Below are 26,589 nucleotides of genomic sequence, written 5' to 3'. Positions count from 1 at the left end.
TCATCATTTCGGACTCGGACAATGTTATCCTAAAAGCGTGAAGCCTCTGTAGCTTACGAATTTTTTTTGTTTCAAAATGTAATACCCTGATGTGGTGTGTAATTTATTTCTATAATAATCTATTAATTTTTCCACATATACATTTTTTTATTTTTTTTGTGTGACATCTTGTCTTTATTAAAATACTCCTGCCACATTTATTCTATAATACATATTTGTGTTTTAACGCACTGTTATGTTTGTTTACCATATTTATTTTTAAATTATGTATGTTTATTGCAACTGCAAAGTTCATTGTTTATTATTATGCACTTCCACCTCATCAAATCCCCCTAATTTTGATTCTTATTCAGATTTTTTTTTTAAGTACAGAACCCTATATTACTGAAAGCTTCAGTTAAAATATTATTCAGTTGCTCATTATAAGTTAGTTAATTTTACAATAAAAGTTAACATCTCAACTTGATATTGTAGATATTGTCCCGAATTATTTTCATACGCATATTTAAAAACATTTTAAATCATTTTTCGGGGTGAAATTAGTCGCATCCAGAGTTCACACGGCAACCATCCAAAATGCCCGAGGGAGAAAGTCTGCGGTGGTGAGTCATCGTCACATTAGACGATCTTTGTTGTTAGCTAAAGAGCTACCGCTACCCAGCGACTAGTGGAGACCGGACCACGCCGCTCTTCGCTCCGGTATGATGCCAGGTGACGGCAACATGACCTCCATCGTTCAGAGAATAGCTCGGCAGGCTCTCGCCACCTTCAGGACCCCGCCCCGGGTCGGCGAAGAGTCCGGCAAGTCTTTCCTGGAGAACCACAGCAAACTGAAAAGTCTGGTGACGGAAGTGCGAGCGGCGGACCTGAAGCTGGCCCCGCGGAGAGCCGACGACGGCGCGCCCGGCGCGGTGTCCCCTCCGCCGCCGTACAACCACCACGGCGGGCCCCCGGTCACCTACATGCACATCTGCGAGACGGACCAGTTCAGCATGGGGGTGTTCCTGCTGAAAAGCGGCGCCTCCATCCCGCTGCACGACCACCCGGGGATGCACGGCGTGCTCAAAGTCATGTACGGCAAGGTCAGGATCAGCTGCTTCGACCGGCTGGAGCGACCTGCCGGCGGGACGCAGGCGGCGGCGGCGGCTGCAGCGGCGGCTGCGGCGGCTGCGGCGTCCCAGCTGCCCCCGGCCCAGAGGGACGCCCTGCGGCGCTCCTTGCTCCGCTCCACCGAGGAGTACACCGCGGAGAGCGCCCCGTGTGTCCTCTCGCCCGACCGGGACAACCTCCACCAGATCGACGCCGTGGACGGCCCGACGGCGTTCATGGACATACTGGCCCCGCCGTACGACCCGGACGAGGACAGAGACTGCCACTACTACAAGGTCCTGGCCGAGGCGAAGGTCAAAGACCCCGAGCACAACGAGAAGGAGGTCTGGCTCGTGGAGATCTCGCAGCCGCCGGACTTCTGGTGCGGAGCGGAGCCGTACCCGGGTCCGGAGGTCTGCCTCTGATCCGTCTGACTGACCTTCCTCCATTTTGGCTGGTCTGGCGTGTGTGTGTGTGTGTGTGTGTGTGTGTGTGTGTGTGTGTGCACCCTGTCGTGGCTTTTGGATTTAATTGGACAAACATCGCTCAGTGAAGGCTCACTGTAAATGAATGCAGGTGAAGCTGAGCTGTCCCTGGCCCACTAATAGGTGACCTTATTTTGTAAGGTGGCGTAAACAGTGCTGCCCTGCAATGGCTAACAGCTGCATTTCCTGTTTTGCCAAAGGTGATATAACTGAAGTTTCCATTTCACTTTTTTCACAATAGAATTGGAGCCTCCGGCAAAACCACCATCCTGTTTGTACTGCGATCCAACTCTGTGTCTGTTTTTAAAGCACCTGCAGGAGTTGGATAATGTCTCTCTTACATATTTCAGATGTATCTTTTACCCCCTTAAAAGGGAACACTTTTTTTTTTGATGTAATACGTTTGTTTGGCCATCTATGTCCATGTTTGCCATGTCGTCTCTTAAAAAAATCTGCTTTTGAGTGAGTCCGCAAGTGTTGATGATTGACAGCTCTAACAAAGGACAGAGAGGACTTGAAGGCCTCCTCATATCTCCTTTAAATAAAGTTTCCTGATCACAGGCACCTCTGCTGCACTTATCTGATGGATTAAGTTTATGTAAAGGTGGTTTCATTGTGTGAACCACCATGTCACCCATCAGCCAAAAGGTTAAAACCAAAAGAAAACACCTAAATTGGAGCTGAGAACGACGTGAGCGTCGTGCTAAAAATAAGCCCCTGTGAGGTATTGTTGCAGGAGAAAAGCAAAGCAATGACAAATTGATTTTGTGCAGGACGCTTATGCTGCATTCAAGAGAAAGCCAGGAAGTCTGCTGCTTGCATGTTTGCTGAAAGTTACTAGTAATCCCACAAAATGTCAACTTTCAGTATTGCATGAAATACTTTTGCTTTTTCATATGAAGCCAATTCATTTAATGTCATTACAAAAAAATGTGCAGTTGCATGAAGGATCCATGCATTTTAGTTTTCCCACGCTGCAGCACTGAAACATAATAGCCAGAGTTTAATCTGTAAGTGTCGGGAATTCCAGACTTCTGACTGGGCCTTGAATGTAAAATCAGTTTGTGGCCGAGAGCAAAGAGGGACTCGTGTCTGTGTTTCTAATCGTCTTCCCGCTTCAGGCTTTGTGGCGTTCTGCTCCACTCTCTTTTTCTGAAGGCTCAAATATATCTGCCGGTTTATTTTGCGTTGTGTTTTAATACTCTAGAAAGTGTAGATTGCCTTTTTTGTGTGTTTTTGTCTTGTTTTGTTGGATCCTCAGGACTGTTTGTGATGTGTGGAGCTGACTGGTTTTCAGGAGACTGTTTTTGAAGGATGTGCACTTCAGCTCCTCGACGCACAAAGTTTTGACTGTTAACATCTTTTCACTGTTCGGCCTCAATGTTTTAAAGAATCGTCGGTGTGATTGCAGTTCACTTTGGAATGAATCAGGAATGCGAGCGTCTGGGTTCATGATCGTGTTTATAGAAGGAAAAGTGGGCCGATTTCCAGCTCGGCAGCAAAGACGTGAAGCTTAAAGTAACAATGTGGTTCAATGTAAAGTAACTACTGAAAAATATGATGCTTATTCTGAAGCGAGTGGTGGAAAGACAGCGACGCATGGGGGGGTTTTGAAATATGAAAACTTTTATTTCAAATTTGTCAGCCGTTGCTGCAACATTTATATTTGAGGGCAGTGGATGTGACCCGTGTGCTGTATGTTGAATCACTGTGTGAATAAAAGCTTGAGGCGACATGTCTTTTAATCAGCTAACGTTTCATATGAATGTTTAACTGCATCGATGGGGTTTCGCCTCATAATGAAAACTTTCTGTTGGTTCATATACAAATGTTCTGTTTTTATTTTGCCTGAAACACGTCGGCTTTATTTGCTAAAGAAAGGGATGTGGAGTGTGAAGGAAAAAAGGAAAGCAAACATGACTTTAATACATTTATTTTATCGAAGTTTCTCGGGGCATTTCTCTGCCACTGGATGCAGGTTTCAATGAAATGTCCTATTTCCAGACACTGAGCCGACCTTCAGCGGGTTGAGGAAGCTCTGAGTGGCTGAAGGACCAGTGTCTGTGTCTCAGATGGAAGTTAAAATCATCGTAAATGGAAAAAAAGTCTTAAGTTAATACAGTTGTTGTTTTTTAAAGTATTTGGTTATTTTCCGAACACACAATATGTTGCAGATGCACTGTAAAAAAACAACTTGGAAAAACTTAACATTTGAAGGCAACAAAAAAAAAGTTTTGTCAACTTTTGACTACAATTTAGACAAAAGTTCTGCCAACTTAAATTTTCTTGTTCGTCTAATTATAACATTCCTGTTCGGCTAACACAAACATTATTGATTCTAGATTTTCAATGTGGGTGTTCAAATAGCTTAAGAGTGCCAAAGTTTGTTGTTGACAAGAAAATCTCAACCTTCATGATCCATTTAGTCACAAGTTCTCCAGCAGAGAGTTTCAAACATGCATGACAGTCAAAGGAATTGTGGAAGGAATTTGAACATCAATGCATCACAAAGTGGGCCAATGCCGTCTGCCATCGAGGGAGTTGTGAAAAGCTCCAGGAGAACCCCGAAATAGACGTTTATGCCAAAATGAAGAGCGGCCACGACAACTCGACAAGTCAACGTTTATTTGCACTGACGAGAAGCATCGGTTCAGCAGAGCAGAATCCTTAGTGCTTGACTTGTTTGCATAAAAAATGTTAAAACTTTTGTTTTTCCAGTCTCTCTCTTTATCTCTCTTTCTCACATTCATCAGGTAGAAACGCCGGTCGGATTTCTTTTGCGAATCCACCGTCCAGTGGATGCACCTGAAAATAAAAATCTCGTCATAGAAAAACAGATGATCAGGCTACAATCTCATAAAATCCCAACGTGCCATAAACCAAAGTCAACTCTTCATTTTGTATTTTTTAAAAAGCTTTGTTTTTGCTGCATCTAGCCGGTGAACAAACATGTCACAGAGTTCCCACTTTTGCCCCACCCTGATTTGTGATGTCACAATGGCTCTTGGGTGTGTACTCTTAACTTAAAGGACCACGCTCCCTCGTCTCCCGACTCCAACAAGCATGTAGATGGGTTTTTTTTAAAGGTTGAATTTAAAATTCAGAGCATTTCCTACATTCTCCTCACGGCTCTCAATATGACGAACGGTTGAGCCGCCCGCTAACGCCGCTAACGGTGCCGACATGAGCTAACCCTGTCGATGTGAAGTAGGTGCTATACGCTCCTGCACATTAGCTGTAGACCGTTGTTTCAACGCAGAGCTGCGACCGCAAGCTAACCAGCCTCAAGCTAACCATCCGCAACTAACCGGCCGCAAACTAACCGACTGCGAGCTAACCGCCTGCAAGCTAACCGGCCTCAAGCTAACTGGCCTCAAGCTAACCGGCCTCAAGCTAACCGGTCGCAAGCTGACCAATGGGGCCGGCTCCATTGCACAAAACATGCATTAAAGAACGTAAAGAAATGACAGAGAAGCTCTGGTTACAACACTGAGGGAGGAAGTCTCTGCTCACTTTACTCTGTTTTGTCTTTACATCCAAAATCCTGGTTTGCTGAAAAAATAATGCTCTGAATGTCACATAGAGACCCTTTAAATATTGTGTATCAGGCTCACTAAAATAGTGACTGATGTGTGTTTGCCATCTGTTCAGCTCGTTGCATGATGACATATTAGTGCCTTTAAAACTGTACATTTAGATAAACAAGCATCGTTAGTCGCCGCTTATACTAGAATTAGCACAATATTACAAAACGTGTTGCGCGTACCTGCCTCATGTATACCCTGCAAGACGTTTCAGAACTTTAATATGATAAATATTGATGATGTCACTACTAAAAAAAAACAGTGAAGAGCATGTGATGATTTCCAAATTGCAATTAAATTAGACTTTAAATCAGAGATTGGGATAAATCATGAATCCCATTTTCCTCAAGACTAAACCAAAATGCTGAAGATAAATTAGCCTCGTTGTGAAACACCTCTGGTACCACAGTGACTTATTGGTAATTACTTTTCTGAGATGAACAGATTCTGTGCATTAAACTGCGGTTCCAGCCAAACCACAGCTGGCATGCTCACTCAGCTGACCCGCAGCATTCTGGTCCCACGTGTTTGCAGCTTGGATTGTGATTAAAATCCCTGAGAATGTGAGAATATGAAGCATAAAAGTAAACACAATGCCTTGCCACAAAGCACTGAAGCGAGCTGCAGCTGTCGGGCACACGTGTGTTTGAACGAAGCACATCTGTTTATCATGTTAAGTGTCAACAATATGACACCACAATGTCCAACTTCAGTTGTGTGTGTGTGTGTGTGTGTGTGTGTGTGTGTGTGTGTGTGTGTGTGTGTGTGTGTGTGTGTGTGTGTGTGTGTGTGTGTGTACTGGAGGCTCTCCCTGGGAATAATCTGGACCACAGAGTTTGGAATGATGCTTGATGCTTCCTAGCCGATCCACTGGCCATGTTCCTATTCAGAAAGTTCCCATTCAGCAGCATCGGGATGAGGATTAGGACGCGCAGGACTTCTTCTCCTTCTGCCGCAGGTGGATCTTCATGTGTCTCCTCCTCTCGTCGCTGCGGGCGAACTTCCTCCCGCACTGGTCGCAGGAGAAGGGCTTCTCCCCGGTGTGCGTGCGGATGTGGGTGGTGAGGTGGTCGCTGCGGCTGAAGTTCCTCATGCAGATGCGGCACTGGAAGGGCTTGTGGCCCGTGTGGATGCGCAGGTGTCGGCTCAGCTCGTCCGACCGGGAGAACCGGCGGTCGCAGCTCTCCGCCGGGCACGGGTACGGCCGCTGGTGCACCGGCGTCTTGCTCGGCCTGCTCGGGTACTTCCGGGGTCTCAAGATCGGCCTAAGAGGGAGGCTCTGGTGGCCGGGGAAGGCGGAGGCGGCGGCGGCAGCGGCGGCCATCATGGGACCTTCGGCCGCCGACGAGGGCGCACCGAGCGTAAAGTTCCTTATGGTGTTGAGAGGAGTGAGAGGCGGCGGCACCCGGAGCGAGTCCAGCGGGTACGGGAGGGATTTCCTCTCTGGGAAAGCCGCCTGGATATCTCTCTGGCAGCTCTGCTGGTAGAAGCCCCCGTACTCGGGCATGATGGACAGCAGCGCGGCGCCGTCTACGGTCGACTTGGGCGCGGGGTTGTAGGTCGGCGGCGGGTGGTAGGCCACCGAGCAGGTGGACGTCGACCACGAGGGGTCCTGGTACATGTCCCCGCTGCAGGAGTAGGAAGGGGGCGGGTGGGGGTGGGGGTGATGATGATGGGGGGGCGCGTACATGTGGCTGATGTCCGGATGGCCGTGCGCCATGGTACAGTCCCCCGCGTCCGCTGCGTCTCCTCCTCCTCCTCCTCCTCCTCCGCCGCCTCTCGCGCCAATATCTGGTAATCTTGAAGACGACGCAAGCACCGGGGCCGCGATGTCCGCGCTGATGACGTTGATGACGTCCTTCGGGGTCCACGGTCCTCCCGCGCCGCCCAAGTCGATCGAGAACTTGCCTGAATACGCCGCCGCTGGGTCCGTGCGTAAAGTTGCCGCGTGGTGCGCCAAGTCCTCGTGGAAAGGCAGCTCAGGTGCGCTCTTCCCCTGGAACTGAAGAGCACCTGAACGGGTTAGGAAAAAAAGTACACTCGGTTAGAAAAGCAACGGAACGAGCATCATCATCATCATCATCATCATGGTTCGTTTAAACATTTTGGAGCAATTCAAATAACTTTTTTTTTTTACTTTCACCCAAACCATCATATAGGACACATGACACACATCCTCACCGCTTTCACTCTCTTCATATTCCTCGACCCCTACATCCTCTTCTTTAAAAACAATCGACCCCTCCTCTGAGTACACATCTTTAGGAACACTCTCCACGAGACTGCTGAGAGACACGAACACTTCGTTGGCTATCTTCGCAGTCATTCCGGAGGTCTTATAATCACAGGCTGTATCTGAATCCAATGTTGACTGCTCGGCATCCTCATCCCGGTGCGCAAACAGCTCCTGCATGGTGCAGTAGGGTTATAAAGGGAATCGCTGGGTTTCCCGTCACGTCATTCACCAAGTATGGACTTGAAGAAGAGGGAACTCCAGAAATAGGACTGGTGGAGCTCTGCGTGACAACACGTGGAGACAATCACACGTTGAAGTTGAACTAAAATCATTTGAATGATCGGGATTTCATTTGCACAACCTTTGGAAACAGCAACAGGTGCCTCGCGCTGCCCTCAGACCCACGTAGAGGAGGAGAAGAAGAGGAAAAACTACTCGGAATTCCGGTCATCCTCTCTCCATAAAAGGATGATCCGGTGAGGTGAGAGGAGCTCTCTCTGCTTATATGGCTGGTATCCGGGTAAAAAAACAAAAACGTGTTGCTTTGTTTTGTCTTTGTGCCAGCTGAGCCCACACACTGACAGCTCAGACCCATTTGTTTTCTCTCCTGCCTTGTCAGGAGCAGATTTCTGCTCTGACGGAGTCTCGCTATTGTTGCCCAGCTGAGATAGATGGGGTGATTAGCGAGGAGGAGGAGAAGAAGAGGAGGAGGAGGAGGAGGCCGGTTGGTGTTGGTGGTGTCTCCGTGTTTAGTGGATTAGTCTGGTTTTAATTAATGATGATGTTAGAGGAACATTAGAGCCATATGTGCAGAGAAAAGCTGCAGCTGCAACTGACATCCAGCACACTTCATACAGGAGTTCCTCCAAAAGGGACATTTTAAACAATTTGGAAAAGACAGGAGGACCCTTAAAAAATTAAAATATATATATATAGTTTATAAACTTTATATATAGTCCATTATCTGTGATTAACTTTCGGGTCTCATAGAGACACACCTTTGGGCAATTTAGAGTCCAGTTAACCTGAGCTGCATGTCTTTGGGAGGAAGACGGAGAACCCACACTGACATGGGGAAAACATGCAAACTGCACTCAGAAGGGACCTGCTGGACCGGGATCCGAACCCAAGACCCTCTTGCTGTGAGGCGTCAGTGTGAGCCGCTACACCACCGTGCAGCCTGCAGGGTGGGCGGCTCGCCACACAACGACAACATTTTTGTCACTGTGGGCGCTCAAAAGGCTGCAGGAGGAGCTGCAGCTGGAGGAGCTGCTGGAGGAGCTGCAGGAGGAGCTACTGGAGGAGCTGCTGCTGGAGGAGCTGCTGCTGGAGGAGCTGCTGCTGGAGGAGCTGCAGGAGGAGCTACTGGAGGAGCTACTGGTGGAGCTGCTGGAGGAGCAACTAGAGGAGCTACCGGAGGAGAAGGAGCTGAAGGAGCTGCTGGAGGAGCTGCTGGAGGAGCTGCTGAAGGAGCTGCTGCTGGAGGAGGAGCTGCAGGAGAACCTGCAGGAGGAGCTGCAGCTGGAGGAGCTGCTGGAGGAGCTGCAGGAGCTGCTGCTGGAGGAGCTGCAGCTGGAGGAGCTGCTGGAGGAGCTCCTGCTGGAGGACCGACAGGAGGAGGAGCTGCTGCTGGAGGAGCTGCAGCTGGAGGAGCTGCTGAAGGAGCTGCTGAAGGAGCTGCTGCTGGAGGAGCTGCTGCTGGAGGAGCTGCAGCTGGAGGAGCTGCTGAAGGAGCTGCTGAAGGAGCTGCTGCTGGAGGAGCTGCTGCTGGAGGAGCTGCAGGAGGAGCTACTGGAGGAGCTACTGGTGGAGCTGCTGGAGGAGCAACTAGAGGAGCTACAGGAGGAGGAGGAGCTGAAGGAGCTGCAGAAGGAGCTGCAGGAGGAGGAGCTGCAGGAGGAGCTGCAGGAGGAGGAGCTGCAGGAGGAGCTGCAGGAGGAGCTGCAGGAGGAGCTGAAGGAGGAGCTGCAGGAGCTGCAGGAGGAGCTGCAGGAGGAGCTGCAGGAGGAGCTGCAGGAGGAGCTGAAGGAGGAGCTGCAGGAGGAGCTGCAGGAGGAGCTGCAGGAGGAGCTGAAGGAGGAGCTGCAGGAGGAGCAGGAGGAGCTGCAGGAGGAGCTGCATGAGGAGCAGCTTCTCCAGCAGCCTTTTGAACGCCCACAGTGACAAAAATGTTGCTGTGTATTGTCGTTGTGTGGCGAGCCGCCCACCCTGTGGCAGATGGGGGGTTTGGCCAGTCCACGCACACACACACACACACACACACACACACACACACACACACACACGGCAACAAACAGGCTCAGAAAACCAAATGCACAAAACTTAGAAAACACACTTTCTCACAGACACAAACACTCCCACATGCACACGCTAACAAACACAAGCTTTCATTCGTCCTGTAACAAATATACATGCACACGCTTTCTCTGTCAAAATCTGATGAACAAACACACACAAACCCACCCACACACACACACACAAGCTTTCTTTTTCCTCTCTCCCCACACACACACACACACACACACACACTGCTCCAATGGGACGGTGCCCTGCTTCCACCCTTCGCCCACGCTCCTCCGGGCCGCCGAGGCTCTGGGGGGTTTTGTGGTTTTTGTGTTTGGCGGCTCGGGGTGTCGGCCGGGGGTCCGGCGGCTCGGCAGACCCCGCCACGCCGATTAATCATCTGTCATCGGCAGTTTTTTGTTAATATGGATCTTTGTCTTCGTCCTCAAACGACGCTCGGGTCCGGCCGGCCTGCTCGCCGCCTGCCGTCCCCCCTTTTTTTTTTTGCAACCGAAAAACAACAAAAAAAAACGACCGAACTGCCCCCTTGTTCCGAGGCGTTCTTTCTCCGAACCCGAAGGTTTCCGCGCCGTCAGCTGCCGCTCGAAGAGAAACGCGCGTGACCTCGGAGACCTCGCGGTGACACCTGACATTTGTCGCATCAAAGACATCGGAGCCGCAACAGAACAATAGCTCGCTTGCTTCTTCCCTCCCAACGAGGACAGATTGAAGATTTCAACCTCAAATTTGAACAAAAGATCACTTAGACGTGTCTCAGCTATCAAATCTTTTCCTTCGGGCCTTGGACTATTTTTTGTCGTCTTTATTTTAACCCTCGTATGGCGTTCGGGTCTGTGGGACCCGTTTTCATTTTTCATCAAAACAAAAATAATACGATTCATTATTTTTTTGTTCCATCTCAGACTTATTGGCCTTGGCTCATAGAGGGGGGGTTACGCACACTGTAACCCCTTCTACGCCCCTCACACATAAAAATGCTCATAAAAATGTGGAAATTGTAGGTCCTGTGTACCTGAATTTAAATAATTAACCATATTTGCTGTTTATATTGCTTCTAATTGGGACGAAGAAAAACATCTGTTGAGTATTTTAACATAAAATTGTTTGATTGTGTTGAATTAAAAAAAAAAAAAATATCCCGGGTCCAACAGACCCACAACACCTGCTGAGTAACACAATAAATGAACACCTTCCAAGGGTTAATGTATTATTTCAAGTTGTAGATGATTCAAACGCTTCTTACAAGTATGAATTTGATCAACCCAGTGCCCTCCAAATGGATCAATATGTTTCGTCCTCATTTGGCCTTTTTTAAAAGAGCAAAAAGTAGCTGTTGTCTGTAGTTTGAGACGCACAAAGTCCATAAAATACAGAATGATTAGATGACTCATTGTGTACGGACATCCACGGAAGCCAACAGTCAGATTATGCAACGCTCCGAGTGAATATACGATGAATGATTTACCTGATAATCGTTTTTTTTAAGCTACGTTGAGTTCAACCCGTATAGGTGCCGGCTCAGCCAAACAGACGGCGAGGGCGTTGGGACGACATGCAAAGCGCCATAAATCACTCCTGAAACGCTCCCGTTTCTCCTCCCGGGGGTTGAGATTCTGGATCAGGTTTTCTGGAGGTGAAGCCGCTAACCAAGCCGTCAATAGCGGCATTGCATATTCATGGGGGGATGTATTGACTGCTGAGTGCGGTATAATAGACAGGCCCGTCAATGAGCCTGAATGGCTTCAACGCCGTCTCTCAGATGCTCGCGGAGCTCGTCGATTCATATCAAAACGGGGATAATTAGCTTCCTGACGACAAAGAAACAGATGAAATACGTCGAGACGGATCATTCAGACCCGACCGGTTGGGCTTCGTCCAACAAACTCCAGATTAAACGCTTCACCTTGTTTCATTGTTGGGTTTTTGGAAAAGCACAAAGGGAAACGAAGCTGAAGCTTTAACGCAGTCAATATGAAGACAATTATGTGATTATTCGTCAAAAAAAAGGCATGAAAACAAAAGCAATGCTGGCAAAAAGATATGAACGTGAAGCAGGAACAATATTCAAGCTGCAAACACAAACATATTGCAGGTTTTTTTTTGTCAAATGTCCCTTCAAAGTTGCTTTTAATAGCCAAATGTTTAATGTGGCTGCTCTCACAATAAGCTCAGATATACAATTCAACCAGAAGGTTTCACTACAAATGGGTATAATCCACAGAAAATCCATCTTTTAGGTTGTTCAAACAGTTCAATCAGGGATGCAACGCAGCATTATTCTCATTTTATGTTACTTGGTTATTTTCTCCATGAATCAATAAATGTTTTGTCGATTAGAAAGTAGAAAATCCAGAGCCTGAGCCTCAGATATGTAGTTTACTACCAATGAACTAACATTTAAGAAGCTGGAACCGGAGGATGTTCGTTTGGAAAATTGACTGAAATGATTCAAAATGTTCAACTCATCGATGAACCGACGAATCGCTTCAGCTCCCGAGTGAATGAAACGTCGATGTTTGAAAATGAAAAGAGGCATTAATTCTGACAAAATGATGAAAGGAACCCAAAGTTTAACCTTACCATTGACTACTGGCATCAAGCTTCCATCTATTTCACACAAAACAAACACTACAGCTACACGGACGCAACATATATTAATAAAGCTTTCTACCGGAAGAGAAAACCTTTTACGATTAACATTGACTTCCACTGAATAGTTGCATTAAACCCCCATTTTGAAATACCTGTTTATCTTCTGGATGACTGAAAATGGCCAAAATTTGTATTTAAAATGGCCAAAAGTCGTATTTGAAAATGGCCAAAAGTCGTATTTGACGACCAATATGAACCGAAATGAAACTCTGAAAAGAAGCGATGTTTCACTCGTTTGCTTCCTCCACCTCTTTGACGCCACTTCATGTGATTTGTGCTTTGAATTCATTCCACGAAGCTACTTTCTCCACCCAGAAAGTCCGAGTGCAGCGACGCGGCGTCTCCTCCGCTGTCTCCCGGCTATCGCGACAAAAAGAGCAAAACTCACTTTTGTATCGAGAAATCCTCCTCCTCCTCCTCGTCCAGCGGGCCTCCTCTTCCTCCTCTTCGCTCTCCAGAGAGACGGAGGTACGATGGAGAGAAAGAGAGAGAGAGAACGAGATGGAGAGAAGGGAACGGAGACGCTTCCTCCACGACCGACGGAGCTCAGCGTTCTGTCGGCCGTCAACCAAAAGTTACCCGCTCTGGATTTTCGGGCTCGCCCCCCCGGAAAGGGTCATCATCACCCCGAGGTCTGAGTGGGCTGCCGATGACAAAAAGAGAGAGAGGGAGAGAGAGAGAGAGGGAGAGAGAGAGGGGGACGGGACACAATACGATTGTTCCCACCTCACTTTGCTTCCACCCTCGCAGTTAAAATTGTTATGCTAATGAAGTGCATTTTTTCTTTTTTTTACGGGCGATTGTAACAGAGAGAAGTTTTGCTTCCACTGGAAGACGAGGCCGGAGGTGTTGGAAGAGCTGCTGCTCTGGACGCGAGGAGGAAGATGATGATGAGGAGGAAGAGGGTGTACAAACACTCTAAACACTGAGGAAGAAGCAGGAGTGGAAGACGCGTTCAAGGCCTCGACTTCAGTAAAAGTACACACTCTGAAAAATACTCTACGGCAGGTAAAAAAAGTCCTGCGTTCAAAACCGGAGTAAAATAAAATATTATGAACAAAATGTACGTTATGTACTTCAAGTAAAAGTATTCATTGTGCAGTAAAATGTCCCCTGTGAGTGTTTTATGTTTTGCGTCTGATGTTTCTGTGACAATGCATTTTAGTTTATTCAGGTTTTGGAAGCCGTAAATGCGAAAATCCTCCCGCGTCCATTTTAAGTCCCAGCATGCCCCATTCAGACAATCTTTTGGCATAAAATACGTCATATTTTTCCATTTTTGAACCGAACGACACAGTTTTTTGACTGAAACTCCTTCCTAACAGACCAAGACTTTGTTTTATTATGATTTTTGTTGCAGATTCTGATTCTTTAGGTCCTAATCTTTCCAAAAAGGTGTCTTATTGACGCTCCAGGAGGCTTTTTTGGGGAATCTGGCTCATATCATGCTGGATGTTCATAGTTATGATCAAAATATCTTTTTAAAGTGATTTTTTTTTTGCAGATATACATTTTTTTCCTAATACTTTGCTGAACAAATACATACAATAAACACAAGTATTGGAATTAATTTGGGGTTCCTACAACGACTCAAACACAGGGAAAAAGAGGTCTGGAGACAAAATTGTTCCACAGTTTTTAAGGAGTTAACAGAGATTCATGAAGCTCAAACGATAAAGAAAGTGGAAAACATGATGGAAACGTGACGTGTGTGTTTGGAGGTTTACAGTCTCCTCATCGCTCACTCAGGTCTGATGTTTCAGCTCTTCGTGCAGTCATTTAAATCTGTTTTCACCAACTTTGACACCTCAAACGAGAGGAAAACGCAGTTTTTGTGACATTAAACAACAAAAAAAGAGCCGTATCGGGGGGTTTTCATTTCATGTGTGTCTGTGAATCACACGCATAACTCTGTGTGTGTGTGTGTGTGTGTGTGTGTGTGTGTGTGTGTGTGTGTTAAAGGGCAACCCCCTCGTCCTCCTCGGGGGCCTGAGTGGGTGGACGGTCCTCAGCAGATGGATTGCTGCTCGCCGCCGGTCACTTCATAAACCTGAAACGGATTAATAACATGAATATATAATGTTGTTCGCTTCATTTCTTTGATTTGGGTGTTTTTGTGTCGCTTCATGTTTTAATTTATACAATTCTCGGTCCTTTTGTGCGTTTCTGTCTTCATGAATATCAAATGTACAAAACAGTTCTAAATATAATTGTAAATTTGTGACATGTTTTACGTTAAAGTAAATGTTAAACAAGTTTGATAATTATCATTTATATTCATAAACACTCCTTTCTGTGTGTGTAGAATTACCAGTTTGATTAAGCATTAGTTATTTTTCTCTCATTGGTTCCATGTCATAATAGCTAATTGATATAATTTACCTTTATGTGCGCTTGTGTGTGTGCAGTTGACAAAAAGACCAATTTCTTCTTCAACACACATTTTTCTGTGATTATGGCAATAAATATAGGCCAATTGTTAATGTTTTTATCGAAATACACCATACCATAGTCTCATAGTCTGTCTGAATTTCAATAACATTAGCTTTGATAAGCACTTGTGAACATGTATTCTTATTCTTTTCATGCTACCGTCAACTTCTGCTCTAATACTTTACAATTTATGATATTTCTTTTGCATGAAAACACATACACAGTTCAAGAAACAAGATGTTTTGTTATAAATTAAATGAATCAAGAGTTTACAAGTCTCTCACTGACTTTAGTATCCTAAGACTACATAAAAACATTTCATGGTTGTACATTTCACTAACGTGGTTTCTTACTTTTCTTTGTTACAATGCCAATAATTTTTGATGTATTAATAATAATGTTAAGGTTTTGAATGTTGGTTGAGACAAAGCTAACATTATCAAGGGCTCAAAGCAGTATATTCACAATGGACGTTATACAAACCAAACAATAGAAGGAAAATAATTAGCAGAATAATCCATAATTAAATCAATAATTAGTTGATAGTTCAAAGATGAATGCATTAATGCATGAGTAATAATTATAGTTAGTAAACATAAATACACATACGGTGTGGTATTACGATAGACTGTATATTAGTCAGTATATAAGTATAATATAAGTCTACTTTTAGTTGTAGTTTCAATAAAGGATCGTAGTACTTCCACCATCACTCTTTATAATGTCGCCACCTAGTGGAGATATTCAGGAATTTATTCCAACCTCCCGTGATGCTCCGCGCTGAAGCCGTCACGTGTTTCCTTTTGGCCAATGGCGGCGTTTGTTTGGCCGTTACTCTTCTTTTATTGGCCCGGCAAAATTTAAAAGTACTGTTTGAAATGTTGCCTGTCGGAACTTTTTAGAGCGCCAGAGAGGTCGTCAGTGGACGGAGTCTGTGCTGTCGGAGGAGAGCAGAAAACACGGATTATATATCATTTATAACGAATCTTAGTGGTGGAAACAATCCGTGGACTATACGTAAAGGGAGCGCGGGACGATACGCGAACGACGTCACACGGTGAGCTAACGGTAATTTGGAGTAAAGCTAGTTTAAAATTGAAGCTAACTAGCGTGCTAACATCGACTCGTTTGATCGAGCTTCTGTTCATTACTTTTAATGGTGACCAAAAAGACGTTATTGTCTCGCTTCTAGTTATTTCCCCCCTTAAGGGTTGTTGTATGTATTCATGTGCTCATTTATGTGACTGTACTTTCAGACTCACGCCGCCATGGCGTCACACAACATGAGCGCGTCGAAACGGGACGAGAAGGGGAGAAACATCCAGGTCGTGGTCAGATGCAGGTACGAAAACCAGAGGAAGAGACTTCCACATGTTTAGCTTAGGTCCTGCATTCAGAAGCAACGAAACATTAATATGTGTATGTACTAAAACATCCTTTGGGGTGATGAGAGACAAGGTTAGTCTTTTATGAGAAGCAACTCTTATGATTATTATACTTGAGACGTCAAAGAATGGTTTCATTATTGTCTTCTTTCAGGAAGGAGTAAAGCTTTAATCTCAGATTTGTAAACAATGTTTTCCTGTGGATGTTTTAAACCGCTATAAAATGATAAAAGGTTGAACAGATGTTCAAAGTGTAGATCTCAAATCTCATTTGCAATCACTTTCCAACATCTTTTGCAGATCATATTTCCACAGCCTGCACAAGAACAATTCGTGATATTAAAAAACATAGCCTAAAGGGACATAATTCAGTCACAAAAACACGAGCCCATTCAGTGTTCTTGAGTTATTGGTATCGAAGCGATTGCTTTGTTATTTAGCGATGATTGTTATTTGGAGAAATCACATCCGTCTCTGCTTCGTCTTTTTCTTCAGGCCTTTCAACACGATGGAGCGCAAGTCGTCCTACGGGGTCATGGACTGCGATCACAGCAGGAAGGAGGTGATGGTGAAGACCGGGGGGATGAGCGACAAGACGGCACGAAAGACCTACACGTTCGACATGGTGAGTCCTGCCAGACGCTTTGTCTTCACACACTTCCTGACACACACACGTCCAGACCCGACCATAATGATCAGTATCAGGGGCGTATTTAAATTAATGTGTCGGCCGAATATAAGCGATTCCTCCTCCAGGGGACTCAACTGTGTTTTTATCAACCGCAGCCTTTAAATTAAATATAATATATCTTCCCTCTAGTGGATCAGTTTTCAGGAGTCTCATTCATCTCACCGCGTTAATTTAAGCTTAATAACTTCATATTTCTGAACCAGGACTGTCGATGTTTAGATCAAGGTGGTTTGTGAAAAAACTGTTTCGGATGTACGATCTATAGCCGTCAGATGCATCTTTAATCAACATTTAGGTCAATATAGTAGGGGTGATATTGTATCGATACACAGAAGCCGAGTATCCATCTTTTATTTAATCAATTCTAAACTTTTTTTTTGGTCCTAGAATAATAAAATCAAGTATTTTTTTTTAAGTGACAAAGTTTTCCTTTTAGGACAATTTGCGGTTGAAAAAAGGTAATAAATCACAATACATGGCAATACTCAACGTATCGCAGTACCGTGATAATATCGTATCGTGGGTCCTCTGGTGATTCTCACAGCTAAAATATAGATACTTGTACTGCATCTCTAGTGTTGCTGGCATTACCCAGTTAATCTCTTTGTCGTGCCGTGAATCATTTTGATCCACGCAAGGTTTTTTTTATTTTTTTTAATGCAACATATTTTGCCAACAGGTCTTTGGTCCAGCTGCCAAGCAGATTGACGTGTACAGGAGCGTCGTTTGTCCCATTCTGGATGAAGTCATCATGGGATACAACTGCACTGTCTTTGCGTGAGTGATCTGCTGCTCGCAATGATTTTTTTTTAATGCTCCAGTAAAATCTTAATTTCTGTGTTCTGAATTGTTCTAAAATAATGTGTTTTAATGGCTTTTCATTTGTTTAGCTACGGTCAGACTGGAACAGGGAAGACGTTCACCATGGAGGGCGAGAGGAGCCCAGACGAGGAGTTCACCTGGGAGGAGGTCAGAGAAGAGCCGCGACGACTCGCCAGCGTCTCTGCCGCCTCATCAGATAAATCGCATCATCAAATTCAAAGAGCAGAACGTGAACTGATTCACTCTTTTGCGTCTTTAAGGACCCTCTGGCCGGCATCATCCCCAGAACGCTGCACCAGATTTTCGAGAAGCTTTCCGAGAACGGCACCGAGTTCTCCGTCAAAGTTTCCCTGCTGGAGATCTACAACGAGGAGCTGTTCGACCTGCTCAGCACCAGCGAGGACGTCACCGAGCGGCTGCAGCTCTTCGACGACCCTCGCAACAAGGTAGCTTTCATCGAATGTCTGCTGCTTTCCCCTCAGAAGCAAGAGAAATGTTCCTTTTTCAAGAGGCGGCTCACACAGATCAATTAAAAATGCAGGATGAATGGGGGCGTTGCTACATTTTGTTGTCATTTTTCCGTCTTCTGGGACCGCTGAGCTCCGTTGTGACGCTTGTGTGTGTTGTGTGTGTGTGTTGCAGCGCGGCGTGGTGGTGAAGGGCCTGGAGGAGATCACGGTTCACAACAAAGACGAAGTGTATCAGATCCTGGAGAGAGGATCGGCCAAGAGGAGGACGGCCTCCACGCTCATGAACGCCTACTCCAGGTGCTCGCGGAGACTGAACCATGTTCAACACTTCCAGATGAGTTTTTTTCTGCTACCAATATTTACCTGATTTGTTAACCGTTTTGTTGTTGTTGTGTCTGCGTAGTCGCTCCCACTCCGTGTTCTCCGTCACCATTCACATGAAGGAGATCACCATGGAAGGAGAGGAGCTGGTGAAGATCGGCAAACTCAATCTGGTGATGATCCTTCATATTCAGTCAGAGAGGTTTTCAACGAAAAGACTTTAAAACCAGAAGCAATTATTGCAATAATAATAATACTTCTACATTTTAATGACGCCTAGCTCCTTGTTTTCCATTTACAAAGTATAAAAACCTTCCCGTCTCCTCTCTCTCCAGGTGGATCTCGCCGGCAGCGAGAACATCGGGCGCTCCGGCGCGGTGGACAAGCGAGCTCGCGAGGCGGGAAACATCAACCAGTCGCTGCTGACGCTGGGCCGAGTCATCACCGCGCTGGTGGAGAAAAGACCCCACATCCCGTACAGGTACAGCGAGAGCAGGGTCCATACGGACATGGGAGACCTGGAGAGGCCATGGAGTTTTAAAATGGTTATTTCCAGGCCTGGGAAAGGCTTTGGGGGGAAAGAAATGTCAGAAAAGTCATGGAAAGGTCGTAGGAAAAGTCCCTCCAACAATGTTCAAACAAAGGGAAAAACTTAAAACACTTGAACATAAAATTATGCGTAAGTAAAAGATAGAGAGATATGATATAATGCATAAATGTGCATGTGTTTCTGGTGTTCAGCAAACCCTTACCCTCCCAAAAAGAGCAGACATTTAAAACCGTCATGGAGAAGAATGTGTCGCACGGCTGATTAAATAATGAGCGCTCTTTCTTCCACCAGAGAGTCCAAGCTGACCAGAATCCTGCAGGACTCTCTGGGAGGACGGACAAAGACCTCCATCATCGCCACCGTCTCTCCTTCCTCCAGCAACATGGAGGTCCGTCCTCTCGTCTCTCTGGATGCGTCCTCGCGGGGCAACGTGTCTGTATTTTATTTTTCAAACTCTCCTCTTTCTGACCCGCGCAGGAGACTCTGAGCACGCTGGAGTACGCCAGCAGAGCCAAGAACATCATGAACAAACCCGAGGTCAACCAGAAGCTCACCAAGAGGACGCTCATCAAGGTACAGGGGAGTTGGGACGTCTCTCTCTCTCGGGAAAAAAAAGGGCGGGGCCAAACGAGTCGGGAATGTTTTCGTTTCACACAAAAGATGCCGACTCTCTCTCTCTTTCTCTCTCTTTCTCTTTGTCTTTCTCTTTCTCTTTTTCTCTCTCTCTCTCTCTCTGTCCACTCAGGAATACACGGAGGAGATCGAGCGCCTGAAGCGCGACCTCGCCGCCACTCGGGACAAGAACGGCGTTTATCTGTCTGCAGAGAACTACGAGTAGGTGGCATGAACACAAATAATGTGTTTATTAATACCATTTCATGGTGGGAGAAGTTGTATGATATTCAAAGAGTTAAACTAACCAATGCATTTATCAAAATGCATTAATTCTTCTAAATATCAGTCTATTATTTTCTGAGGATTAGTTAAACCGTTAAAGGAGTATTAAACTAAACTTTAAATAAATAATAACGGTCCAAAAAAAAAGTAGAAAAATCATTTTTTGCTCCCGCAATGTAATCGAGAGCTTTAACTTTTGTCTCTTGGTGTTTAAAAACAATTCAACACGCAGGTGGAAAACATATAAATATGTTCATTCAGAACACTGAATTGAAAACGGTGTAGATTTAAGACATCTGTTCTGCTGCATCGCTATGAACTGACAGGTGTGTGTGTGTGTGTGTGTGTGTGTGTGTGTTTCAGGTGCATGATGGGACAGATCTCCTCTCATGAGATTCACACGGGCGAGTACACCGACAGGATCGCCGCCATGGAGGAGGAGCTCAGGAAGGTACGCGAGTAACAGAAACTTGTGTCTTTTACTGAATGTATTACTTCAACTGGCAACAGAGTATTTTCACAGTGTGACGTTGTACTTGTACTCAAGTAAAGCATCTGAGTTCTTCCTCTCCATATTTTCCGTTTGCCAACGTGCCGGCCGGTCGCTCACCTGGTCCGTCCTCCTCAGGTGACGGAGCTGTTTGTGGACAACAAAGCCCGGCTGCAGCAGTGCACCGTGGACCTGGAGGAGAAGCAGCACAGGTGAGGAAGAGGAGGAGGAGGCATCGTTGTTATTTTTTCACCTGAACCCCACGGCAACGTTTGAGTTGAGGCTGTGTGAGTTGTTAAAGCGCCTCAAAGAGCAGACGTCTCTGCAGGTTGGAGGAGACGAGCAGAGACCTGCAGGACACCAGAGAGAAGCTCAGTCAGGAGGAGTTCGTCTGCTCCGAGATCAGCTCCGTCCGGGAAACGCTGCACGACACGGCGGGACAGGTACGCACCGCTTCACTGACGCTCCATGGAGCTATCGCTCTATCTCTGTATCGCTCTATCTCTGTATCGCTCTATCTCTGTATCGCTCTATCTATATCACTCTATCTCTGTATCGCTCTATCTCTATCTCTCTATCACTCTGCTCGTCCTCTTTGAATATGAAGCAGATTCTGTTTGTTGAGCCGAACTCACTTGAAGATTGTGGCAACGATTCTTGGAACAGAAGTGTGTGTCTTTGTGTCTATTTCTGTGTGTGTGTCTATCTATATCTATCTGTGTGTGTGTGTGTGTATATATTTCTCTAAATGTACGTTCCGCAGTGTTTCTGATGTTTCCACATCTAGTAAAACACACTTCTGTGTGTAACTTCCTGTCTCAGAGGCTTTTGACCAAACTTCCTTTTTTTCTTTCTTTTTTTTTTCCAGAAAAGATTTATTTTGTGCCTAAAAAAACAAACAAAAACACATATTATTCAGGGTGATCAGTACCAATAAATATGAATACATTCACCACATTATAGCATTATATTCCTAATAGTGAGGAGTGAATATTATGTAACTGTGTGTGTGTGTCGCCCTCCAGCTGCTCAGCACGGTGGACGCCAGCACCGGAGACGTGTCGCGTCTCCACGACAAGCTGGACCGCAAGAAAAAGGTTAAAAAAAACGATGCATTTCAGATCCATCTTATATCAACAAATATCGGCTTGACAAAAGTACACGACGACTTCACAACTTGCTGCTTTGCAATCAATTTAAATGTTCACATGTTGGACCGATCAGGTTTAATCAGTGTGGTGTGATGTCACACTGAAGATCTGTTCCATCCGGACTGACCGACACGTTGGGCTTTGCAGGTGGAGCAGCACAACTCTGAGATCCAGCAGAGCTTCTCTCAGCGCGCGGAGGCAGCGCTGGGCAGCATGCAGCGCTGCGTTCAGCGCCAAGCAGCCGAACACCACGACATGCTGAGCAGCTACTCGCAGGCCGCCGGTGAGTCCAAAGAGACTTTCCAGTCGAGACTTTTAAAAGATATTCTGATCGTAACTATGAACATCCAGCATGATATGAATAAAAAAGCCTCCTGGAGCGTCAATAAGACACCTTTTTGGAAAGATTAGGACCTAAAGAATCAGAATCTGCAACAAAAATCACAATAAAACAAAGTCTTGGTCTGTTAGGAAGAGTTTCAGTCAAAAAACTGTGTCGTTTGGTTCAAAAATGGAAAAATATGTATTTTATGCCAAGAGATTGTCTGAATGGGGCATGCTGGGTATTAAAATGGGAGGATTTTCGCACGGTGCTCAAAAATATCAACGCGATCCTCCACATTGAGTGTCTTGAAGGAGGGAATACTTGAACATGGATTGTTTAAGGCAGAATATTTATGCCTTGAAGCGTGTTTGGAGTGGATTATTTAAAATTATGCTGAATAAATCTACTTATTAGGCAGGGAATTTACGCTTCTGTGGTTGTGTAATTTAACCAATCAAATCTTTTTTTCAACAGCATTAAGTTTTATACAAACGTACAACAGTGAAGTGACATAATATGAATATTTAGTTCTTCAGAGTTTTTCACAAATGTAATTCATATTTTGTTAAATAGTTTTTAGTTTTTTTTTTTTTTTCAATAAAGTATCTATAGATCTGTATTTATGGATAGACATTATGGTGTCTAATGTCCTAATGGGGTCCATCTCTGCTTCTCCGTACAGACGGCGTGCTCGTGATGAACGAGGCGGCCCTGAAGGGGGCGCTGGCCACGGTGGAGTCCTTCGTGGGCGGAGTCGGCCGGCTGGTGTCCGAGGGCGTGTCCCGCTGCCAGGAGGAGGTGCGGCGGCGGGAGGAGCTGTGTCTGCAGGACAAGGAGAGCCTGCTGCAGATGCTGGTGAGCGCCAGGACGAGCAGCACGCTGAAACGGACGACACGAGGCGTGTCGGACTTCTGGATTTGGCCATTGCGATCCCCAAAAATCAAACCTTTTGATCGGCACTTTGATCCTATTTGTATGGAAGCCCATTTCCGCCACACACCAAAAAAAATATGAGGACCAAAAAAATAATAATAATTAGGACCAACAAAAAAAAATATTTGTCAATGGAAAAAAAAGTCTATTATTTTTTTATTGTCATTTTTAAAAAAAATCCAATTTAAAAAAAAAATAATAATAATAAAAAAATTTGGGGGGGAGGTCCAAATTCATTTATTTATTTTATCCTAAGTCTTTATTTAAATTTTTTGGGATACTAATATTATTATTTTTTTGTCCTAATTGTTTTTTGTTTTTTTTATGTGTGTGCTTGTCGGAAATGGGCTTCCATATGTTTGACTGCTGACTTTAAATTGTTTGTGTGTGTGTGTGTGCAGGACGAGCATCGGCAGGACATGGAGGAGGTGCTGGTGGGTCGGACGCTGATGGGGCTGTCGGCTGTGAAGGAACTCAACGACACTCTGAGCGCCACCGTGGAGACGCAGCGAGCTCTGGCCGACAAGGTGACGATATTTAATGAAGTAACCTTTTTTTGTCTCGTAGCCTCTGTCGTCGTGCATCTGTGCTAAACATCTCTCTCTCAGGTGGAGGCGATGAAGGAGGTGGGCGTGTTCTTCAGCGGCTTGGTTCGGGAGCTGGCGGTGCTGCGGGAGGAGGCCGTGCAGAGCCTGAGCTCACTGCAGGCCGAGCACGAGCAGCTGGAGGACGGCATCAGACGGGCGCAGGACAGACACCAGGCGGTAAGACGCGACGCTGGGAAAATGAGCTCTATAGCCACATTTCAGTGTCTCTTAATATTGACACATGTAAATGTCAATCAAAACCAACACTGTGTACGCGCTTCCTGCTGGCAGGGTATGAAGCAGACCATGCAGTTCCTGCAGGACCAGCTCAGCCTGCTGTCCCTGGAGGCCCAGAAGGACTACACGGATCTGCGCTCTTCCACCAAAGCTCTGCAGAAACCTCTCCAGGTCCTCCAGGAGAACATCAGCAGGTCAGTCAAACGAACAAAGAAATTTACACATTTTAAATGTACATTTTCAGCCTCTAAAATCGCGTCTCGCCCTCCCGTGTGCAGCGGTTGCAGTTCAGTAGAGCGTCGGGCTTCGGCTCAAACAGACGAGCTCTCCTCCACCTCCTCCTCGCTCGCCGCCTCTCTGCGTCTGAACGCCGACGAAAGCCGGCAGGCGCTGGAGGAGATGACGAGCTGCTGCTCGCACCTCCACAGCTCCGTGTCCGGTACGTCGCTTCTTCCACTTATCGTCTGAAACCCACCCGCCCATCACGTTCCTCTTGTGTGCCTTTTTTTTTTTTTGCTGACACTGTCGATTTGTGAGCGCAGGCCTGGTCCAACGTGACCTCCAGCGGAGCTCCAGAGCCAGGGAGCATGTGGAGACTCAAGCCCAGAAACACCTGACCCTGATGGGGAAGATTTCCACTGAAGCTCAGACTCTCCGTCAGGTAAAAAACATTTCATAGTTTTGCTTCTGCTTTTATAAGTCTGTATCTTCCACAAAACATGCTGTCGTTAAATACCTCGAAGTGGCTAAATCCTACTGAAGTTTGCGGTTCCACTGCGTCTCATCAAACACTTCATCTTGGAGATGTAACCTGTCCTGACCGGCCGCATAATCCTCCATCTTTCCTCCCAGAGCGCCGAGACGCACTGCAGCGAGCAGCTCCGGGCGATAGAGGAGGAGCTGTCGGGTCGGCAGGAGGAGGTGAAGCGGTCTCTGGCGGCCGTGCAGAAGCAGACCTCCCTGGACCGGTCGGTGGTGGAGCGGCAGCAGGCCGAGCTCCGGGGCCACGTGGAGACGAGCCAACAGCTGGTCCGCGGCTTCCTGCAGGAAGAGCTGCAGCAGGACGTTCCCACCGGTAAACGACCCGAAATGTGTCCTTTTTTTGTTTGTTTTTTGGACTCATTTAACCGGTCCAGCGTTATCAACCAGTTCTGCTTGTTGCCTTCAGGCGCGACCCCTCAGCGGCGGGACTTTGTGTACCCGAAGCGCCTGGACAGGTTGCAGAGCCGCGGCGAGCTGCTGGAGCGCCTGAGGAGGCAGCAGGAGGAGCTGCAGGCCGCCATAGACGACGAGGAGGGGGAGGAAGAGGAGGAAGAAGAGGACGACAAAAACAGCCAGATTGATCACGTACGTGGTTTTGTTTCCTCCTGCGTGTCAGTTTGTCTTTAACTGGTTGACATCGGACGGTTCCTCCAGTGGTCGGGTTCACATAACCTCATTATATACTTAATAGGTTGTTTGTGTTTCATTGAATTCACTTTAAACTAGTTAATTTCTGCTCTATTTTTACCTTTCCCCCCCCGTCTCGTAACGTCTAGGACTCTCTGGAGGACGAGCTGAGCACCTGTAATGAAAGCTTGGCCACAGAGCCGTCCTTCACCGACGAGAACCTCGTCTTCAACGAGGGCAAACGCCGTCCCTTCTTCAAGGTGATGCAGCGAGAAATGTCTGAAAGAATACTGAGTTTCCACAGGAAATGCTCGTCACATCTTTACAGTGCATTGATAAGCATATTTCTGTATTCCTGCAATCTCTCTTCTCCAGCTAAAGAAGGGCGGCAAGAAGGAGACGAAGGTCCCCATCAGGCAGAAAGTGCCAGAAAACGACGCTTCCACGCCACAGAAATCCAGACTACCACTCCGCTCCCAGAACTAAAACAGTTTTAATGTATTCTTCTGAAACATGTTGTTACTGTCCAACTATTTTTAATCTATTTTGTTTTCTAAATGTTTGGATTCTGTCTCTTGTTTTTAGTAGTGTACGTCTCAACGTCAAGTTGCTTGTAAAAATAAAGAGATTTATACTTCTGTACTTTGTGAATTATTCATTCCAGTAGACTTCTTTTCCCACTGATTACTTCATTAACTGTTTATTTAATTTTTAAGCTTTAAACTAAATGTTTTGTTCCCTTGCTGTCACTGAATTTGTATGAGACGATTATATAAAAACAGCGCAGTGTCCGATAAATTCCACCAGGGGGAACCACAAGAAAAGTAATACCATGAATATACTTCACATTTTATATCCCTCAGCTGTGTAGAAGTCAATGCTTTTTTTTATTGCTGTTATTGAGACGAACAAGATTACACACTGCAGATGAAACAAGATGAAAAAAAAAACATCAGTTGATTCAACAAAAATACATTGAAGTAATCTGATTTATCAAATTCTGTAAAAACCTGTGCTGGTGAACTGTAAACTGATATTTCACGTTGTTAAAGCATCTGTAGAAGTTGTGAAATGGCAATTTTTGGGGAGAATAAAAGCAGCAGCTTATAATCATAACTGACCTTTTTTTTCACAGCGGATACTTTGACCTCAGGAAAACAGCGCGCGTAACGAGCGCCGCCATCGTTAATGTTAATTACTGTCAAAATGTCCGCTGTGAAAAATGACCGGATAGGCTCCAGTGCCTCAGAATCGACATTAATGAGCTCAACACTTAATGTATTTATTGCATTACTTATTTTTTTTTTCAATAAGTATATTTTTAGGTGTTCGCTGTTGTCAACCGCCTTCCTGATTTTAGAGTTTATGAAACTTTGGGGAAAGAAACAAAAGTATAAGTCATGTAAGTTGTTAGCAATTAGCTAGTTTAAAATAAAAGTTTTGTACTTCAAGATTACTGTTTTGTTGTGTTTTTCATTTAGTCTTAGCGTAAACTGACAATGACAAGAAAGCTGTTTGTCCGATGACTTAATTAGCTTGAGCTGTTTCTGGTTTCAAT

At 45.7% G+C, this 26,589-nt stretch overlaps 3 protein-coding genes across 4 annotated transcripts; 2 read left to right on the top strand and 1 right to left on the bottom strand.

The window, feature by feature from the left end:
- The first annotated feature begins 647 nt into the window (after positions 1-647).
- On the top strand, positions 648-3,327 carry LOC137779482 (2-aminoethanethiol dioxygenase-like). Its single transcript, XM_068567273.1, has one exon. It carries the CDS (start codon positions 702-704, stop codon positions 1,512-1,514), a length of 813 nt encoding a protein of 270 aa, XP_068423374.1. The 5' UTR covers positions 648-701; the 3' UTR covers positions 1,515-3,327.
- A 2,605-nt stretch (positions 3,328-5,932) lies between these two features.
- LOC137779478 (E3 SUMO-protein ligase EGR2-like) lies at positions 5,933-7,547 on the bottom strand. Its single transcript, XM_068567266.1, has 2 exons — positions 7,340-7,547; positions 5,933-7,171 (listed from the first exon to the last, which is right to left on the bottom strand). The coding sequence occupies exons 1-2, from the start codon at positions 7,482-7,484 to the stop codon at positions 6,081-6,083; spliced, it is 1,236 nt and encodes a 411-aa protein (XP_068423367.1). The 5' UTR covers positions 7,485-7,547; the 3' UTR covers positions 5,933-6,080.
- Positions 7,548-15,602: 8,055 nt separating this feature from the next.
- On the top strand, positions 15,603-25,673 carry kif11 (kinesin family member 11). 2 transcript variants are annotated; one of them, XM_068567250.1, is made up of 27 exons: positions 15,603-15,840; positions 16,040-16,125; positions 16,664-16,793; positions 17,539-17,636; positions 17,750-17,828; positions 17,942-18,127; positions 18,324-18,448; positions 18,555-18,645; positions 18,808-18,953; positions 19,314-19,410; positions 19,500-19,595; positions 19,768-19,856; positions 20,283-20,370; positions 20,548-20,621; positions 20,738-20,852; positions 21,435-21,506; positions 21,708-21,843; positions 22,568-22,740; positions 23,220-23,345; positions 23,427-23,582; positions 23,697-23,836; positions 23,921-24,081; positions 24,185-24,303; positions 24,495-24,717; positions 24,811-24,989; positions 25,181-25,291; positions 25,407-25,673. In XM_068567250.1, exons 2-27 carry the CDS (start codon positions 16,052-16,054, stop codon positions 25,515-25,517), a joined length of 3,195 nt encoding a protein of 1,064 aa, XP_068423351.1. In that variant the 5' UTR covers positions 15,603-15,840; positions 16,040-16,051; the 3' UTR covers positions 25,518-25,673. The 2 variants fall into 2 exon arrangements, with proteins under 2 accessions (XP_068423351.1, XP_068423352.1); XM_068567251.1 differs by having other exon boundaries at positions 15,603-15,851.
- The last annotated feature ends 916 nt before the right edge of the window (positions 25,674-26,589 follow it).

The sequence above is a fragment of the Clinocottus analis genome, unplaced genomic scaffold (assembly GCF_023055335.1).
Source record: "Clinocottus analis isolate CAN_PGR_092001 unplaced genomic scaffold, fCliAna1.0.p SCAF_8, whole genome shotgun sequence".
Classification (NCBI taxonomy): domain Eukaryota; kingdom Metazoa; phylum Chordata; class Actinopteri; order Perciformes; family Cottidae; genus Clinocottus; species Clinocottus analis.
The sequence above is the reverse complement of the archived record's forward strand: the minus strand, read 5'-3'. Positions and strand labels throughout refer to the sequence as shown.

Excerpts from the sequence above, each read along its gene's own strand:
- LOC137779482 (XM_068567273.1), top strand. The coding sequence starts at position 702 with ATGATGCCAGGTGACGGCAACATGACCTCCATCGTTCAGAGAATAGCT.
- LOC137779478 (XM_068567266.1), bottom strand. The coding sequence starts at position 7,484 with ATGACTGCGAAGATAGCCAACGAAGTGTTCGTGTCTCTCAGCAGTCTC. Across the intron at positions 7,172-7,339 it reads ATATGAAGAGAGTGAAAGCG|GTGCTCTTCAGTTCCAGGGG; the intron begins GTGAGGATGTGT and ends TAACCCGTTCAG.
- kif11 (XM_068567250.1), top strand. The coding sequence starts at position 16,052 with ATGGCGTCACACAACATGAGCGCGTCGAAACGGGACGAGAAGGGGAGA. Across the intron at positions 20,853-21,434 it reads TGCACGACACGGCGGGACAG|CTGCTCAGCACGGTGGACGC; the intron begins GTACGCACCGCT and ends GTCGCCCTCCAG. Across the intron at positions 24,082-24,184 it reads CCTCCACAGCTCCGTGTCCG|GCCTGGTCCAACGTGACCTC; the intron begins GTACGTCGCTTC and ends TTGTGAGCGCAG.